General features: G+C 39.3%; 1 protein-coding gene across 2 annotated transcripts in view; it reads left to right on the forward strand.

Moving 5' to 3' along the window:
* Positions 1-20,143, forward strand: part of KCTD16 (potassium channel tetramerization domain containing 16) — a 310,210-nt gene extending 290,067 nt beyond the window's left edge. The window contains exon 4 of one of the 2 annotated variants that reach the window (XM_015141097.3): positions 17,404-20,143. In XM_015141097.3, coding sequence (XP_014996583.1) covers positions 17,404-17,858 — 455 coding nt within the window. In that variant the 3' untranslated portion in view covers positions 17,859-20,143. 2 annotated transcript variants of the gene reach the window in all.
* The last annotated feature ends 367 nt before the right edge of the window (positions 20,144-20,510 follow it).

Below are 20,510 nucleotides of genomic sequence, written 5' to 3' on the forward strand. Positions count from 1 at the left end.
ACTGGAGTTAGGAATGGTAGAAATGAAGACAAGCCCTGGGGAAGGTACAACTAAGCTGGTTCTTCATTGACAGGTTGCCCAGGTCAAGGCAGGAGGGGGATGGGAAGAGCATTTTAGGCAGAAAGGACACTGAAGTTAATGAGGTGAGAAACCTAATGTACAAACACTAAGAAGTAATACAGGGAGTGGAGGGAAACCAGATTAAGGAGAGAATCAAATATCAGATCAAGAGCCTCTTCTCTCCTGTTAAGGAGAATAATTTAGTGCCAATGAGATTAAAGTGAAGACTGACAATAACAGGGATACTAATTTTATCCCAAAACATATATGTTGTGATATTGTTATTATTTTGCAAAATGTTTTCATGGACATTCCATTTGCTATAAAGAAACTGGCAAGGTGTAGGTCAATAATCCTGTCAAAATTAGGGATGAGAAAAACAGAGATTTAAAAAATTTGGCCATGGTCATGTAACTTGACAGCACCAGATTAGGCCTGGGATGCTGGTCTTATACCATAACTGGTGCAGACAACTGCCCATTGGTGTAACAAGGGCACATTTGCTCAAGGCCTTCCCTGTTTCCAGAGATCCAGGCCAGCCATTTTCTGACACACAGGGTAGTCAGAAGAATTTCCATTTCATACTTTATGTGCAAATTCATTCTCTTCACATGAGAGAAACAGAATAAAGAAAAATCCTTAAGAAACTAGCAGTCTAGTAACAATCATAAGAACTGGTACAATGAAAAATTTATTTATTTAAGTGGTTATGGGAGGCCAAGCACCAAGCAGAGCACTTTGCATTTATTTCTCGAACAACCTCATAGGCAGGTACTGCTATTGCCCCCATATTACAGGTGAGCAAACTAGGTTCAATAACTCGTTCAGATCACCCACTGAGAAGTAGCAGAGTGTCGTGCGATTTATAGTGAGATTCATCCGACCTTGCAACTGGGTACTCAATTCTACCTGGCAAAACCACCTTTCTTAGGTACTGCCACTTGATTTATACAACACCTGTACTGCACCATATGTGAATTGTTGGTACTTAATAAGCCATATGGAGACTTTCTCAGTTCCAAGATTTCTGTCACAGAGGCTGTTGTTCCATAGATAAAGGAATCTCATCCTAGAATGTTTACTCACTACTCTTTGGTCCTGTTGTTTAGAAAAAAGAAAAGAAAAGCCAAATGTCTTAGACTCTAGTGGAACTCAGTTTACTATGTGCTTACTCATCCAGCTTCAGGTGCTGGGGTCCAATAGAAATCTATTAGACACTCTCAAATAAAAACCTAATGTACAAACCAAAAGAATGATAAAAACCTGAACATACTGAAAACCTGTCAGTTTTTAATGTTTGAGCTTCAGGTTTGCCTCCTGTTCCTAAGAGCGCATCAGAGTACAGGGCTCTCTTCTTGCATTTCAATGTATTTGCAGCTATACTTTCTGCCCCTCTTGTAGAGAACCCACAATCAGGTATTAAGACGTGACAGGATGATGGAAATGAGAAAGTAAAGATGGCACATGGGAAGGCAGTAATTAACCAGAATGCATATTTATCATAGTCTGTCATTGTTTACAAACAATATAATGATTCTTGATTGTAGAATTAAACTCCAGGCTCTAGTTTGCAATGCCAATCAAACAACCCCAGCAGGTGCAGATCAGCAGAAGGACTAACCAAGTAAGTGTTCTGTATAGAGGATGTATAGGAGCTGCAGACAGCCGGAGCATCTTCTGTCAAAAAGTAATCTTTGTTGAAGACTTCTGAACAATCATTTTATTGGGATGGCTAATTTATGAGCCTCACTTTTGTCATCTGTAAAATGGGAATCTGGAAATCTATGTCAGAAAGTCCCAATTCTCCATTCTCACTCCTAGAAGTCACTATCATTTCTTGCCTGAACACCTGTAATGGTAGGCCTCCCTGGCTCAATTCTTGCTCATCTATAATCCAGATAGGAGGTTTCTTTTCTCTTTTCTCTTTTTTATCGGAGTCTTGCTCTGTCACCCAGGCTGGAGTGGAGTGGTGAGATCTTGGCTCACTGCAACCTCTGCCTCCTGGATTCAAGCACTTCTCCTGCCTCAGTCTCCCAAGTAGTTGAGAATACAGGTGTATACCAACACATCCCACTGATTTTTGTATTTTTAGTAGAGACAAGGTTTCACCATGTTGGCCAAGCTGGTCTCAAACTCCTGACCTTAGGTGCTTTGCTCGCCTTAGCCTCCCAAAGTGCTGGGATTACAGGTGTGAGCCACCATGCTTAGCCCTATAATCCATTCTCTAGATAGCAGCCAGAAGAACCTTGTAAAAAAATTGAATCACGCAATTTCCTGGAAAAATAATCATTTTTATTGACCTGGTGAAAAATTCTAACTCCTAACTGTAGCCTTTGAGGCCCTAAATGATTTGGCTCCTGTCTCCCTCTCCAATCTCATCTTCGATCACTCCTTTTTGATCATTCAAGCTATACAGGCCTTCTTTCTTTTCCTTTTTTTTTTTTTTTTTGTTGTTGTTGTTGAGACGGAGTCTTGCTCAGTCGCCCAGGCTGGAGTGCAGTGGCGCGATCTCCGCTCACTGCAAGCTCCGCCTCCCAGGTTCATGCCATTCTCCTGCCTCAGCCTCCCAAGTAGCTGTGACTACAGGCACTCGCCGCCACACCCGGCTAATTTTTTGCATTTTTAGTAGAGACAGGTTTCATTGTGTTAGCCAGGATAGTCTCAATCTCCTGACCTCGTGATCCACCTGCCTTGGCCTCCCAAAGTGCTGGGATTACAGGCATGAGCCACCGCACCCAGCCACAGGTCTTCTTTCTTTCCCTTGCATATGCTATCTTGTGTTTCTACCACAGGACCTTTGCATCTGGTGTTCCTTTTCCCTGTAAAGACTTCTGTTAAACACATGATCTTCACAGGTTGGCTTCTTTTGGATACTAGTCCCAATCAAAATGTCAATTTCCCTGGCCATGGCATCTGAACACTATCTATTAAACTGCAATCTTCTCGACCAACTCACTCCACCACATACTCTGTTTTATTTTTCTTCATAGCCCTCATCACTACTTGACATTTTATGTTTTTGAGGCAGAGTCTGACGTCACCCAAGCTGGAGTGCAGTGGCACAATCTCAACTCACTGAAGCCTCTGCCTCCTGGGTTCAAGTGATTCTTGTGCCTCAGCCTTCTGAGTAGCTGGGATTGCAGGCATACGCCACCACACCCAGCTAATTTTTGTATATTTAGTAGAGATTGGGTTTCTCCATGTTGGCCAGGCTAGTCTAAAACTCCTGACCTGAGGTGGTCCACTCTCCTTGGCCTCCCAGAGTCTTGTGATAACAGGCATGAGTCATTGCACCAGGCCCATCTTTCTTACTAGAATGTAAAATCCCTGTGGCCAGCTGTGTAACCATTGCCTAGAGAGTGTCTGGCAGAGATCAATCAAATGTTAGTTTAGTGCTTAGTGAATGAATGTGAAGATCAAATGGAGTGCAATTAATAAAAATGGTCTATAATCTAGTAAGCATTATTATACAAATACTAGATACCATGATTTCTCTTCTTCTGTTAAGCCATGGCTCTTCTCAAATCTTTGTCAGAATGAAAAGAACATAATCTTCAGCCAGGAACTCTCTTTCAAGTGGGATCTTACCTTCCAGGAACTTAAATAACTTATAGTGTAATGAAAGTCAAGATTAGCACAAGAGTAGAATTAAATTTCTTACAAAAAAATGTAAGATACTTTGCTAAGGTCAGTTTTCTGTTTTGCACCAGGCTGTGCTGCATAATTGTGTGGATGCATGCATGTCACAAAGAATTATTGAACAAAGGGATCTTTATGGAATTACAGGAGAAGCATGGAAAAAGGGAATTTCAAATAGTGTTTACAAGAAGAGAGACCAAGACTGATGGCCTTGGATGTTCTACAGGCCCGCAATTCCAAAATTGGACTCATCACCTTTATCCTCTTCCCATACCCCCACTCCCCAGCCTCTTTCCCTTCCCAGATCTCCTACCTGAGAGAATGAAAGCACCATGCACCCACCAGCTGCCCAAGCTAGACATCTCTGGGACCACTCTGCACACTTCTCTCCTCTCCTCACTGATATCTGTAACTTCTACCTCCTGAATGCTGTGGAATCTGGCTTCTTCTTTCCATTTTCAGTACCAGTACCTTGGCTATTGATTCCTCTCACCTGGACTGTTTTAACAATATCCTAACTGGTCCTTGAGTCCTCTGTCCTTTCTTATAGCAATTCATTCTCCACTCTTTCTAGACACACTAATGATCTGGTCACTCTGCTGTGGCTCCTCATGTCCTCTTTAACAGGGAGACAAGACTCCATGTCTCACCTTGGCCACCCTCACACTCACTCTTTAGCCACCAGTCAACTACTGTTAACTCCCCAAAGGCAGTATGTTTTCTTTCACCCCTGGCCACGGAACACACTATTTTGAATGTCTCATACAATATTTATGGGTCTTTTTTCCCTTGACTCACCTTTATTTAATTATCACTTTTGTCTAAAGCCAGATGCCGCTTCCTCCAGAAAGACTGCCAGAACTTCCCCCGCTCTCCAGAGTCACACTGGGTGCCCTAGTTTTGCAGCCTTAAGAATGATACTTTGTTTTCTTATAATACTATTCTGGTGTTTCATCATTTGTTTTCCAGATTCGCTTGGGAATTGATTCCATTGTCATGGCCTACCCTGGCATTTTTCATTTTACCTTTTTTTCTCTGTCTCTCTTCCATTACTAACTCCTTCTTTGCTTCCTTTACTGTCTCACATTTGCTCTCCTAATTGTTGTTATGGTACTAGTATTTGTAGTTGCATTTCTTTGTCTTCAGGTTTTCATTGCCCTCACTGCCGTCACTCTCCTCACTTCCTTTGTCTCTACATCAGTCTGTGACTCCCATCACTTTGGGCCACATTCATCAATATTACAGTTTTTAAACTGAATGATTTAATATTTGCCAGCTAATCAATCTGAAGAAGATTTTGCACCACTTTTGAATTTTCAACTAAAAATTTTACCATCTCTTTCAGGAATTCTCATTGCCATTAGAGTCATCATGATTTGATGAGAAAGAGAAAATTTTCTCCCTGGTTAGGAAGGGAGAGAAGAAGGGAGAAAAGTCCAGCCACCAGACCTATTATTATCATTTTTGTTTAGAATCATTCTCTTTTGGTTTCTTAAAAAACAAAAGTCCTTTTCATTAATTTTTCCAAATGTTAGCAAATAAGAGTATATTACCCAGTGACAATTACATCAATGCAGATAGAAGAATATATTTTTAAAAAAACCAAAAAAACAGAGACATCTCCCAGTCTGGCTTCCAACGGTTACCACAATGACCATACTATTTATGTTCCATGCCCTCTGGTCTTGAAGTTCTTAGTGCGAATTTACGTTGTGGCACACCCTTGCTTTCACTGGTCACTGACTATGTCTGTCAACACCTGAAAGCCTGTGTTAAGTGAATAAACCATGGAGATAATAGTGGATTCCATACTTGATGGGTGTTTTTCCCAATCAGAGGGAATCAAGCAATCTTGTGATGTTATGCATTTGTGTGAAATTAATGTGATTTAACAATCAAAGGCAAATCATATATAAAGGAATAGCAATCAACTGTTATCACAATGCACAATTTATCCCCTCTTTTAAAAATTGTACTGCTCTTAGAGTCACTGCAGGTCAAATATGGCAATCTTTGTCCATGAGCCAAAAGGAGGAGACTTTTATATTATGGACTTGTGCATCAGTGGTGTTTTCCTAAATATTATCAATCTATGCAAATGGGATTAATTCTTTGGCAGAAAGCCCATGATGAAGGTACAAAATAGAGATATTAGTTAAGTGATATGAAGGTGGGTTTTGAGTAGACTATTGAAAGACAAGCAGAGGAAGCAAGGTATTATTTATATAGTTATCTCTATTGAATTTGCCTTTTATTGTAAGTGTTTACATACTGTGGTTAATATTAAATATGCCAATGTAGGTATCAAAAGCAATCAATTATCTTCTAAAAACTTATCATTCAATGGGCATTGAATATTTTCTAGGCACTGTGGTCATGCTGTGGACAAATCATATCATTCAATTCTCACTCTGCTATTAGAGAAGCATTGTTATTTCCAACATTTTTTAATGAAGAAGCTGCAAGTTACCAGCAGAGCTGATTCCTATTTCTTTGATTCAAAGCCCAAGCTCTGAGCCACTCACTGGGCTTTAGTGTCTGCTTCTCTGTGGAAATTCTGGGGTCACACTGACAGAGTCTTCATCACAGCTCCACTTCTGAAAGATTTGGGTTAGTTGCTGACCTCCCTGTGCCTATTAGCTTTTCTGAAAACTATGCATGACAAGAGAGTCTGATTCATAGGAACATTATAAATCTCAAATAAGCTTCTATAAGGAAAGTGCTTAGAACACAACTGACATGTAGTAAACATTCAATATAAAGATGTCTATTATTTTTACATAATACCAACATAGGATCTGCCTATATGGGAAAAACATTTAGTTAGCTCAATCTTTGCTCCATTTAAAAATCCTAATTAAAGGAATAATGACTTCTTATTAGCTAGTCAGCAGAGATACATGTTCAGGCAGAGCTGCTAAATTTTGTCAGTCTTTCTATTCTGTTATCATGTGAAGATAGTGTGGTGAAAACGAGGCATTCTTTCCATTTCGTGAAAAGTGAAATGACAACTCAATTTCCTTCATATACTTTCACCGGGCTTCTTTTGGAAGTTATTGTGAATATAATGGCTGGGTCTTTGCCCAATACATTCCTGTCAGAAAGGCACCATTTTTCTGGAGCACTACAACATAAGTGATGGAACAGGCACTAATCTTGAAGTTGGATCTACCAAAAATTAAATCCTACTTTGGCCTTTTACTAGTTTTCTGAGCCATGAGAAAATTAGTAAAATTGTATGAAATGAAGTTTCCTCATCAATAAAATAGGAATATTTATTTGAAAGCAGCGGTTCTTGGCTAGAGGCAATTTTACCCCTAGGGGACAGTTGGCAATATCTGGAGACATTTTTAGTTGCCTCAACTGAGGAGGGGAGGTGCTAATGGCAATAAATGGATAGAGGCCACAGATGCCGCCTTACCTCCTACGTTGCACAGGGTGGTCCCCATAAGGAACGGTTCTGCCCAAATGTCAATAGCGCCCTGACTTAGAGTGTTGTTAGAATAAGATAAAATGTAAAGCACTTACTATCACACATGACATGTGATAGGTGCTCACGTTCATTAATCCAGCAAGTTCTTCTTCCTCTTCTTCTTCATCTCCCCTTCCCCTTTTCCTCCTCCTCCTCCTCTTCCTCCTCCTCCTCCTCCTTCTTTCTGCCACTTGCTAGGCATTGATCACTAATGTGAGTTTCTAGGTTTCCCTCTCTGTTGGGCCCAAGTACTGTGATAAACTAATTCACACTGAGATGTCTGAGATTTATTCTTCTCCCAAAAATATATGCAGTTTAAAAAGAAAGTCTTTTAGATCTTGATTATGAGTAAATCCCTGTGATGGAAGGTCAGCCATTCTGGCATCTGGGAACATTTGTTCTTCTCTAGCTACCTATTTGCCCTAGGAGGTAGAGATTAAGCATTGCAATTTTTACCTCCCTTTGCTGATTGCAAGGATTCGGTGAAGCAATACAGGTAAAATGTGTGGCATAGGATAGGTGTTTGATAAATGTAGATCAGTCTTATCACATACATAGTCTCTTTCTCTCTCACTTTCTCTCTCGCCTTTCTGGACATTAGGCATGTGATCGTATTTCAGGAATCTTCTCTCTCCAGAGTACCCTGTCCTGTGTTTATCTTCACTGTAATCAACAATTGACTCTTTTTCAGAGCTTTTTAATTCCTCTTCCCAGATGATAGACTGTCCAGATGTGAAACACTATCCAGCTGATTTTGCTGTATTTACCTTCTGCCCAAGTGGCTTTGCACCTTCCCAGCTGTATATCTGACACCCTTTCTTTCTCCAAGCTGTGTTTCCTCATTGTAAAATGAGGGCCACTTGGGGCCTCTCAGGTCTCTTCGAGGTCTCACACAATTCTCTTTTCAAACCACTGCTGTGGTCATGTGGGTCTGCCAGCACTGAGATTCTGCATGAGCATCCTGATTGGCCTTATCATGGCCATGCTTCTCATGCATTCTACATTTTCTGGTCAACCCTCACTGCTTCCAAGTAGTTTATGACTCATAAATGTTTTAAGATCTTTTCCACCTGTGTTTCTCACAAAATTCACAGGGTTCTGTAGCTCTTGAACAATTGCTCTGAATTTAACTTTTTTTTTTTTTAACCAGGAGGATTAATAGAAGTTTAAGTTTGCATTTGCCAATAAACCATAGATTATTGTAGATTTGTTACTCTTGTCACCCAGGCTGGAATGCAATGGTGCGATCTCTGGTCACTTCAACCTCCACCTCCCAGGTTCAAGTGATTCTCCAGCTTCAGCCTCCCAAGTAGATGGGATTACAGGTGTCCGCCACCATGCCTGGCTAATTTTTGTATTTTTGGTGGAAACGGGGTTTCACTACATTGGTCAGACTGGTCTCGAACTCCCAGCCTCAGGTGATCCTCCTGCCTCAGCCTCCCAAAGTGCTGGGATTCAGGCATGAGCCAGCCTGCCCGGCCATATATTTTTTCCCTTTTGGAGGAGATATCACATACTGGTTGGTTGTTGAGTATTCATTAAGCAATATTAGCAAATATTATATCTTAATTCACTAGCAAGGGTTTTTTTTTTTTTTCATGAACTAATTAAGTGCACACTTCACACACTGGTGATTGCTACCAAGGTAGCCCTGGTAGAACTGAGAAATGGTGGAAGGATGCAAAATGTCCCACACATCAGCAAGAGAACCACTGACACTGTATCCTTCAGGTAGTCCTTTTCATTATTTTCAATGGGCAGAGGGAAGGGAACTTACATTTTATATGTAAATATAATGATAAAAGACATAAGAAAGCCTGAGCTTTTAAGTTGTTCAAATAGCTGGTTACTTTTAGAAGTTATTGAAGGGCTGGAATCACTGGGGCAGTCATGTTTAACATCAATATTTAAACTCTTTCACTCTGTTAATACTTTTAAATATCTCTCATAGAAAATTTTCATGTTTGGATATTGTGTGCACTAAATAAAAAGCAGATGCTTTGTATTTAAAAAGATCTGAGTTTTAATTCTCACCACTTGTCAACTTTATAACTTTGGATCAGATAATTAACCACTTTTAGCTACAGTTTCTTCTTCCATGAAAAGAAAAGAATAGCATCCTAATTGACTAATGAGATTATTACTAATTCACCATTCACTAACAGGATTATTGTGAAGATAAAATTATGTAAAGTGCTGAACACAATAAAAAGACACAGGGAGTTCTCAATAAATAATATCTATTATTAGAATTTCACCAAGTTTCTGGTTTGGAAGAGTTAACTGTTACCTTATTCACTTTTGGAATCGCAATGCACAATAGGTAGCAAGGGAGCTACAGTACATCTTTTGAGGTGTTAAGTCAAATATGTTGGGACTGGTATAGCAAAGCGGTTACCATTCCAGAGAAGAAACAGGTTACCTACAAAGTAGCTTAGCAGTAGTAATAGTGCCTGTCCCCTAAAGCATTGACCAGTATTAGTGCTAGACTTGCATAGGTGCTCAGAGGATAAAAAGGGTACGTTAAACAGATAGTAAGTGCGTTTACATGAATTTAATGTAGTGTTCAGGACTTTGGTTATAACATAAAATTTACTCCCACTAGATTAAACCAAAAGATAAAATCATAAACCTAGGGATTGGGCCCATTTAAATACTACTAGATGTAGGTCTCTGTCTCTTCACTATTTCCCAGCTTTGCCTGTCTCACTTGGCTTCTTTCTGACTGAAAGTCCTCCCATTAGGTATGGAAGATGGCAAATGGGCTCACATACCCCTCACTTGGCAACCTCTCAAATCATAGGGCACATTTGACCCACCGTATTTCACCAGAACAGTCCCAATGAGGACTTGGATTCACCCGTCCTGAGTCTCATGCACTTACCTGAACCACCCACTATGGTCAGGGGGTGGGGAGTACTCTGTTCAAATGTGGGGGGTCGTGTGTGCCCCTCTGAGAAGTACCACCACCATGGTTGACAGTCGTTTAAGGGCAATGTGAAATAGGGAAAGGGAAAGAAGGAGGCTTTTACTGGAAGAATGGAACACACAAACTCTGTAGTTAATACATATACATTTCATTTTAAGAGACAAAAGATGCCGAGATATTGATTGCGAGGAGCTGCAGGCTTTGAGAGACTTGTTTCAATTTACAAAAAATATCAGTGAAAAGAAAAATGAAAAAGGAAGTCTCTAGGATGAAGAGGACCAAGTAGGAAAAGGGGTCAGGATGAGCTGCAGAACCTAAAGTAGGCAAACAAATATGTTTTGGGCAGAAGTAATCAAGTGTGATCTTAGTCCAAAACAGCTGAGACTAAGATGAGGAAATAAAATGAGGAAGAAAGCAAGAAAAACACAAAAATGACTTGGAAAGTGGAATACATGTGTCATCAAGGAACACTTAAAAGAGCAAGGCAGTTCTACAAATCATTGCATTGCTCTAAAATCTAACATTGGAAGCTCCGGAGCTGAGAGGGTATGCCTGATCATTATCAAATAGGGAAATTATATAAATAGGAACCATGGGCTAAATGGTTAAGGAAGTTAATTTTTTACCTAATCGTTCAATGCTTTAGGGATGTTTATACTAATAAATTACTGAGTGATGGTCAATTTATATATACACACATATATAATATATATATAATATATATACACATTTTATATATAATGTATATTATATATAAATAACTATATATATATAAAATAAATGTAAAACACTTTTAAAGTTCTTGATAGGCCTGTAGATTTTGCCATTTTCCTCTCTGGGTCAGCATGTTTTTGTCATATGTACATTGACTGTCTAGCAACATGCCTAAATATTTTCCATTCTAATGTCTTTTGCATGTCAGAATTTTCAATCCATTTTTCTTTTTGGGTGAAAGGTTTACACTATCACACACACATTCACACATTCTAAACTAAACTTTGCTTTCTGTACATAACAGGCTTCCTCCCCCATTCATTTATCATGCAGCTATTCAATGAGCATCTGCTACTAGACGCCCTGGCATGCTGATCTGTGTTTGCCCTGGAGCATGGTCTGGAATTCAGAAGGAAACAAGCACATCCCTTATAGTCTAGTGCAGAAAACAGACATTAAGCCAATAAACCTAGAAACCCACCCATGTTTATACATTATGGTGCTGTGAAAGCAACGGGCAGGAGGTTGAGGCTAGCTTGAAAGTAGAAGGATGCGTGGCTGGTAAAGGGAAGATCACACACAAAACCTTGAAGTACAAAAAATGGCTGGCAGGGCAGGAGCTGAACTGAGGTGAATTTTTTTTTTTTTTTTAATTTTCATTTCCTAGCTTGTGCAGTAGAGCACACATTCCTGCAGGTCAAGAGTGTCTTTCATTTCTTTTGCATCCCTCGCAGGGAGTGTCCTCGTTATTAAGGTGTTGTCTCTCAGTGCAAAACACATCCCTTTATACTATATTGTGATGCCAGGACTGGGATTTGGGTTAACCAAACAGGCTAACTACACTTTTCCTTTGCCTAGCTGGCTTTCTGTTAGGCTCTGTCAATAGGGGTGCTAGAAGTAGACACTAAAACATGGGAAGAATTCCTTGCTTGCTCCTATCAGCGTCAACTCAGCTTTTGTTTACTCCAAAACCAATTGGTTCCAGTTTCCCTTTTTTCCCCTCTATAATCCCCAGAGCCAGGCTGATTCAAAGACACCAGCACCAGCAGGCCACATGCCTTCTTCAGATGTCTGGGTCCAACCTCCACACAATGCCTCCTCTAAGATTTAAGGTTCTAATAACTGCATCTTCTTTTACTTGTCTCCTTAGACTTAAGGATGGTAACCACCTTGTGTAGCCACTATCTTTGTCTCTTTACTGCTACCTGTTTGCATTTTCACTTCTCCCATATCTGTCTAACCAATACTTATGTTAAATTCTCCCTGTTCAGGTAACTGGTGGGGTGCCTGTGTTCCTGACTGACTCTGATGGATGCATGGATAGTTTAACTGTCTGTTCTTGTCCATACTAACCATCTCTCAGTAGAAGCTCCCACTGGGCCCCTCCAAGGCCAACTGTTCATGAGTAAAAAAGGTCAACTGCAAGCAAGAAGCGATGATTGTCAAGCTTGAAGACAAACTTTTTTCAGAAGCTCTCATAGCCTGCCTATTCCCGATCTCTCAGTATGCAATATCTTTTTCAAGGTTAGCAGAATTATAAAAACATCAATTTGGCCATTATTGACTTTTCAACTGGGATACCAAGAAAACCTTTCAGCAGCCTCGATAAATTAAATCTGGCCACCTAGCTCCCAGACTGGCAGGCTCCTACATCATTGACAGAGAAGACAGGGAAAAGCAGTTTTCCCAGCTGTTGCAGTAAATGATGTGCATTGTGCTCACAGCCATTAGCAGGTGGAAAATTTGAAGTGTGGGTACATTGCAGAGCTGCCTCTTTTAAAAATGCATAAGCACTTTGTGAGTTTGCTAAGTCATGTTTCACTCAGCTCAGTTTGAATTTTTCATAGAGGAGAAATATTCTGTAGTCTTTCCTCTTTAAGTTCTTCTTTATCAGTAAGAACTGACACAGTGAGGTCTATAGTGGAAGGGGGCCAAGTCTAATCATACCATTTGCTTGATTAGTCCTCAGTTTTTCTAAGTTGTAAAATGCTTGAAGATTTAGGGCTTTAAGGACTTAATATAACTGAGTTTCCTGCCTCTCCCTGTTTAATCCAAAATGCAAATTCTTTCCCATTCTGGATTTGAGTTTATTTGATGTGTTTTCAAGTAAATTTTTATCCTGAAGAGCTCATCCATTTGTGAAATTTTAAGCATTGCACTGTAAAGACTCCTTTTTCTTCAAAAACATCCCCTGTTCACACACCATGTGCCACACACAGTATGTGCTTGTGGTCACTCATTGGTCACACCATTCCTATGCTGAGGCAGACATTACTAAGTACTGAATACACATTTTCCTGATGCATCCAGCTGTAACATCAGTGTCATTACTAATGTGATATTCCAGCTAGACCTAAGAATTAGTTGTGTGGTGTACTGATGGAAGCATTATAATTATACAGCAAGCCCTTGATTTGTTTCCTTCATATGGAATAGTGTCAGGATTGTAGTAGAACAAAGATGTATAACTGAATGGAATACTTAGTGTGCCCCAAATTATGAAACATCTTTTACATTAGCTACCTCATTTAATTTTCTTCAAAGCCCTGTGAAGAGAATACTATTAACAGCCTTATTCTTCAGATGAGTAAACTGAGGCTCAGAGAGTTGAACTAATTTATGTAAGGTCTCATAGGTGACAAATTGTGAAGCCTGACTCTGGCGCCTGAGACCTGCACTGCCATGTTATCAACTTGATACAATTCAACATATGTGTTCAGCTCATTCATTGATTATTCATCAAACATTTATCAAGCCACTCTTATGCAGCAGGCACCAAAAATCATATTCAACAAATTCAGCAATGACTTATTAAAAAACAAGGTAGAGCTATTAGGTTCTCTGACCAGCAACTAGATAATAACTCCCCAAACAGGCAATAGATTTCCTGCTTTTTTAATATCAATAAATCAGACTTTTCTTGGAATGAAATGGTTTTCTTCCCACATCTGGCTAATCAATTGTAACCTATTTTCTCCCCAAATGGAGAGAATTATTCCAGCCAGTATTGAAACCTCAGCAAATTGGAAGCAAAATACGTTGCAATTTGAAGTACCAAGGTATTTATGAGATCGTTATTTGCTATAATTGGGGGGATTCTAGAATACTTTGTGTTACAGAACTGACCTTTCATAGATCTTTCCATACTTTCCAAGACTTGTAAGCACATCACAGTGGTTCTGCAAGGTCAAAGGGTCTGGAGCTTACATGTGTCATTTCTGTGTTCTGATTTAAAACCTCTTTGCTTGTAATTAGGTTCTTGGGAAGAGGGTAGTCAGGCAGACAGTGCTCCTAGAAAAGATATGGGGTGGTCATCTTCTCACGTTTGATTATTTTTCAAACTTCACAACGACTCTTCATGTAGGACTACCTTTGGGCTGTAGTACTATTAATCCTATAATATTGGATGAGCTGGATGGGGCCCTTCTGATCCTATCTTTCTTTTTTGGTTTAATATAATATATAGACTTCAGAAGCCATCTCATAAATTATCTTGCCAAAATAAATGGCAAGTAAAACAGTCAAATGTTCTCATAAAATCTTGAAACACGGCAGCATGACAACCTCCACGAGAATTAAGTTGCTCAATTTCCCTTTGATAGTGATAGTGCCCAGAGTAAGTGGAAAGCAATACTTCTTTTTGGTAGCTGGAGGATCCCACATGACATTTAAATACATGATCATCCCAGCAGTTCAGGGAGGAAATAACTGCACCATTGCCAGGTTCCTGGCTTGGCACATAGTGAGGGCTTCATGCAATTTTCCACATGAATATACAGAAATCCTTCACATGATGGTGTTTGTGTTGTTAAAATAACTTTGGGAAGACTGGGTGCGGTGGCTCACACCTATAATTCTAGCACTTTGGTAGGCCGAGGCAGGCAGATCACTTGAGGTCAGGAGTTCAAGACACACCTGGCCATGGTGAAACCCCCTCTCTACTGAACATACCAAAAAATTAGCTGGGCGTGGTGGCAGTTGCCTGTAGTCCCTGCTACTCAAGAGGCTGAGGTGGGAGAATTGCTTGAACCTAGGAGGTGGAGGTTGCAGTGAACTGAGATCGTAGCAGCACTGCACTCCAACCTGGGCGATAGAGCAAGACTCTGTCTCAAAACAACAACAACAACAAAACCCAAACAAAAACTTTTGTAGAAGTCTCAAGTTTTCTTCTGGGTCCATTGAATGAAATGACTTAACCATGGGGAAGGTGATTGACTCTTGGACAAAAAGGCACAGCAATTGCTTCTCTACTGGTTCAGCAGGGTTTATGGCCAAAATATTTTGTAATCTTGCTTTAAGGTAATAGGTGTTTCCCAGCATATATTTCTTCTCTTCTTCCTTTCTGTATTTCCCCTCTCCCTCTTCTTTCTTTTTGTAAAAGCTAAATTCAATTTCTGCACTTTTTCAAAAAGGTTTAAAAACAGATTGTCTCTGGTTTGATGTGATTACTTTTCTTCAGTGCAATTCATTGGAACCATTTCTCAGTTAAGTCATTTTGGCATAGGGGTTGCCGAGTTTGGGGAAGCAGAAGCAGATTCTGCCTAGTGAAGGTAAAAAATGATGCCCTCAAAATGTATGCTGGCAGACAGAAATCATTTTCTATTACTGATATTTTCAGTCACCAGCTGGTATATGTTGAACAGTTTCTGTATTGCATGGAAAATGTATAATAGCATGAGATAACTAGAACAATACTGCTATTGTGATTCCTTTTGGCTAATTGGATTGTTGCATTTAGTTTAACAGCTTTAAAAACACAATGATTACTCAGTCACATTTTAGAAAGTGACTTGAAAGAGTGGGTATAATTTAGGAATACTTCTGGAGTTGTGATTTATAGAAACCTTTGTTTTACTTTCTCTTTAAAAATTGTATGGAGATAAGTAGGTATATGTTTAAATCATTTAGTGTGTAAAGAACAGGCATTATCCAAGAAGATAGGACATAACTTTCCTAATACTTTTCATTCTAAGTTTTCTCTACCTTGACTATGTTAGAAATGGCAATAAAGTAAGATCCTACATAATGTGACCTATGATTCATGAGAATAAGATATGGTGTAAACCAAAATGGGGTCTCCTTTAAAACTATATAAAGGTACTACATTATCCTTGTCCTCAACATCATAAAGGAATTTGTTCTCTTTATTTTTATGGATTAAGTACAAAGAATTGTAGAAGTGCCCATCATGTAATACATGATCAGTAAATAGTATTAAGTTTATGACTCCAGGAAGACTGTGGCTGTTCAGAGGGTGGAAGTGGGGGCAGTGACTTATTTTTAGGAAGTTGCTTTGTGCCATGATTGTGGACTTTTTTTTTTTTTTTTTTTTCTGGTTCATGGAGCCACTGTGCATCTGCAACATTGCTCTGCCTTCAAATTGCTAAATGCAGTATTATGAGTCAAGACTCAGAGGAATGGGAGAAGAGGGACTCACATTGGCTGAAAAAATGACACAGAATATAGTTTATCATATAAATGAAAAGCTCACTGGCAAGACTAGCTTCAGGTGTGGCTAGATCCAGATACTTAAAAGTTATAATATGGCCTTTTATTGAATTTCTACATTGTTCCTTGGCGTATTTGCTCTATTACAACAATGGATACTTCACTATGCTCATATTAAGGAGCTCATGGCCTAGTAGCTAATATGATATATAACAAAATGTAATATGTGCTATAATAGAGGAACTTACAAAGTAGAACTATAATTCAGAGAGGAGAAAAAAGCAAATACGTCTGAGGAGAGGTTAACAAGAAATTCAGAGAAGTTATAACCTGCAAATTGTTTTGAAGTAGAAGCAAAGATTTTACTAACAAGGATACTGAATAAAATGGTTAATTGGTATGGTTATGGCCCTTGGAAGGTCTGTATTCAAATCTCAGCTCTGCCACTTTCAAATTGTACAAACTCTGGCAAGTTTCTTAAACTCTTGGGGTCTTAGTTTCCTTGTATGGAGACTGAAATTGAAACTACTGAGTTAACAGAGTTTTCGTTAAGGACCAAGGAGCTGAGGGATACCCAGATAGGGACAGGCACAGAGTCAGTCCCCCTTCTCTGGTTACTGTCATTCTGTTTTGATAGCGTCCTCCTGTTGTACCTGACTGCTGTCACTTGGAGCTTTTCATCAGCTATGGGAAATCAGCTAGCTTTTATTGAGAGTTTACTGTGAGAGAGATACTGCATTAAGAATTTTGACTTATCTAACTCCTTCCTGTAACTCCAGATAGTAGGAAAATTATTACCCTTAAACCACAGATGAGGAAAGTGACTGAAAATCTAAGGAATGTGCCGAGGTGACAAGCTTAATAAATGATGTTAGCTGGGTATTTCTGACTCCCGTGCTCATGGGCTCAAGCATTATACTATATTTCCTCTTATATAGCATGCCATCATTAATTTCCTCCCCTCATGGACTTGGCTTTTGGCTCCTGTTGCAGCCCACCCTGGGTACCACCCCACTTTTTCTAAAATCATGGTTCCATGGTGCTTCTCTTATGTGTGTTTGTGTGTATGTCCAAGTGCTATACTGCTACTCCAACTGATCTGGCTGGCAATAATCCTTTGGGTCCTGTGCTTTCTTTTCAGGTGAGCCTTCCAGATGGTCACCCTCACACTGCGATTGCTGCTGCAAGAATGGCAAAGGTGACAAAGAAGGGGAGAGTGGCACGTCTTGCAATGACCTCTCCACATCCAGCTGCGACAGCCAGTCTGAGGCCAGCTCTCCCCAGGAGACGGTCATCTGTGGTCCCGTGACACGCCAGACCAATATCCAGACTCTGGACCGTCCCATCAAGAAGGGCCCTGTCCAGCTGATCCAACAGTCAGAGATGCGGCGGAAAAGCGACTTACTCCGGACTCTGACTTCAGGCTCCAGGGAATCGAACATGAGCAGCAAAAAAAAAGCTGTTAAAGAAAAGCTGTCAATTGAGGAGGAGCTGGAGAAATGTATCCAGGATTTCCTAAAAATCAAAATTCCAGATCGGTTTCCCGAGAGAAAACATCCTTGGCAATCTGAACTTTTACGGAAGTATCATCTATAAGGGAGGGCTGGGGGTGGGAAGATAAAAAAAAAAAAAAAAAAAAAGTCTTCATTTTGAAATTAACCTCCTAAAAGGAATTCATATTTTAAAGGAAAAAATACAACTAATGATGCACATTTCTTAGAACACAATAGTCCATTGATATACTACTGCCTACTTTACCTAGTTCACCTTAACATGTAAATCCACAGGGTAGATTTCTTTCTAGATGTGGAAGTACAAGAAAATCTTTTTTAGTTATTTGTTTGTTTACTTGGTCCCATGTGCTAAGTATCTTATATATAATGAGAGTCAGCTATATAAAAGTAGCTGAGAGGCCTTGGGAATCGTTTATCCCAAACCGGGTTTTTTTCTCTCATCTTCTACCTCCCTCCTTTGAATGAGGGTATGGTAAAAAAAAAGATCTGGCCCAATGGCATAAGTTTGGAATTTTAAATTTTGCTTTTTCCTTTTGTTTATGGGGTAGGGGGGGAATGGCAGATTTATATGACTTTTCACTCAAATCTATATGTGCCAGTTTATATTGACTCTGTATGCATGAGTATTTGTGCAACATAAGCACAACTAAGTATGTATATACACACTACGCACACGATGCCAGGGCCTAGACATCCCAAGGGCTGTACTCCTGCTCCCAGCAGCCCTCTCTTAGAACATTTCAGATGGATGAGCTTCTGACTCTTTCTTAAAATTCTTTTGGGAAGATTTCCCAACCTTTCTTCACAACGCTTTCTAACATCAAATGACCCTCATCATCAACAAATTGTATTCCTTATTTTGAAATTAATACCCTCAGGCTCCATTTTACTGCTTTGCTCTTTGTCTGCATTAAGAGAGGATGAGGAGAGCTGGTCAAACATTCTTTGTGTTAAAAAATCAAACATTCGTATTCGCAAAATTTTCTGCTAAATGACCCCACACTCAGCCTTCTCTACCCTGAACTAAATTATCACCTTTCTCTCCATGTTTTCAGAGTTCTTACTGCCCACAGTTTAATGGTGTGGCCTTTCCACGTAATCCACATTAAGTTCTGTGTTCCTGTGTTGTGGAACTAAGGACAACACACAGTACTCAAATAAGGGTCCGGCCTTTTGTTTGTTTTAGAGAAAGTTGTATTCCACATACAATCTAATAATTTCTTATAAAAATTTTAAGCTACGAAGCTACATTTTTACTTGCTGGTAGCCTTTTTTGTTTGCCTTTGGGATTCGGGGTTTGGCTGTGCCCATGCTAGGGTTTAGCTGTGTCATTTTTATGATGTTTGTAACAACCCAGCAAGGTAACTGAAGCTCCAAAGTTAAGGTTTCAGATTTCTAAATGAAACAATCTTTTTCAATTACATCCTATCCAGTATAGACACAGCCAAAAAGAAACCGCTAATAGCTATCCATCCATGTAACTCTGTATTTTACTAAGGTACCAATAGCTCTTTCATAGACTTGTGCTACATGAAGGTTGAAAGACCAGTTTTTATTTTCAGCATTCCTCATGCATTTCAGTAGTAACCAAAAATTGATTTGTCAATTATTAATTGTGTGCCAAGCACTCCTAATTTGTTTCATTGCGTGTGTGTGCATGTGTGTATGTGTACCACAGGTAATAAAGGCAATTGGATGATATCTGTAGGAGGAAAACAATGACTAATTTCTTCCTTTTAAAATCTTTCATTGATGCACATTTATTATGTAAGAGGTTCTGTCTTGATTTCTGTTCTTAGTGATGATTAGTATATGAATATTTTTCTGAATTTTTGTAATTCTCGCCTTCACACTTGGATGACAGGCTCAGCTAAGTTTTCCTTGTCCTGAAGGTTTGAATGGAGTTTAAAGTTTTTACATAAGTGAAAAAGAAAGTATATCTTGGGAGTTGAGTTGTCAAGAGAATTATAATTTATGAATTTAAGTGATGTTCTTTTCTGTATTAATATATTAGCAGATATTTGATCTTAACTACAACATAGCTTTGTTTGTAAAGCCTACCAGTATGTCTTCATTATTTTCAATGTTTCTTGATAGCACATGAAAATACCATCATCCTAATAACAGAAGATCTTGCAAAGAATCACAGAGCTTAATGGGTCAAGAAGTTGAATTTGGGGAAAATATCCTGAAACTCACTTTGGTCATATGATAATTGTGTTATCACTGGAAGTGCTGTCAAAGACTTTGGTGTCTAACTAAAATGGCCAAAGTTCCAACTTCCTTAAATTTCAGACCTGACTGTAATGGCCTCAAGATAGAGAGATACCCTCATAAGAATTAAAGAATTAAGATGATAGTCAACCCAATATTTCTGCTACATTCTTTAAACAGGAAATTAAACACTGCAAAAGGAGTGTTAATGGCAGTGTTCTTCTGACCCCTGACCTGTCATCAGTTTTCTCTGCTCTGACATTCCTTATATACCCAGTGAACAAAGCTAGAATAGAAAACCTGTTTAAAACAATCACAACAGCAGTATTTTTATTTTGGGCCACCTCTCGGCTGGCACCCATCCCATAGTAAAATATTCAAGTAACTAAGACAATAGCATGGCGTTTATTTGTGTGAGTGTTGGTATAGAGATGAACATAGACCTGGCCAGTAAAAGGCTCTGAGGAGGCTTAAAGTACCTAGTTTGAGTGGAGTTATCAAGTGAGGTTCAGGTAGCCTG

This window comes from Macaca mulatta, chromosome 6, assembly GCF_049350105.2.
Source record: "Macaca mulatta isolate MMU2019108-1 chromosome 6, T2T-MMU8v2.0, whole genome shotgun sequence".
Lineage (NCBI taxonomy): Eukaryota > Metazoa > Chordata > Mammalia > Primates > Cercopithecidae > Macaca > Macaca mulatta.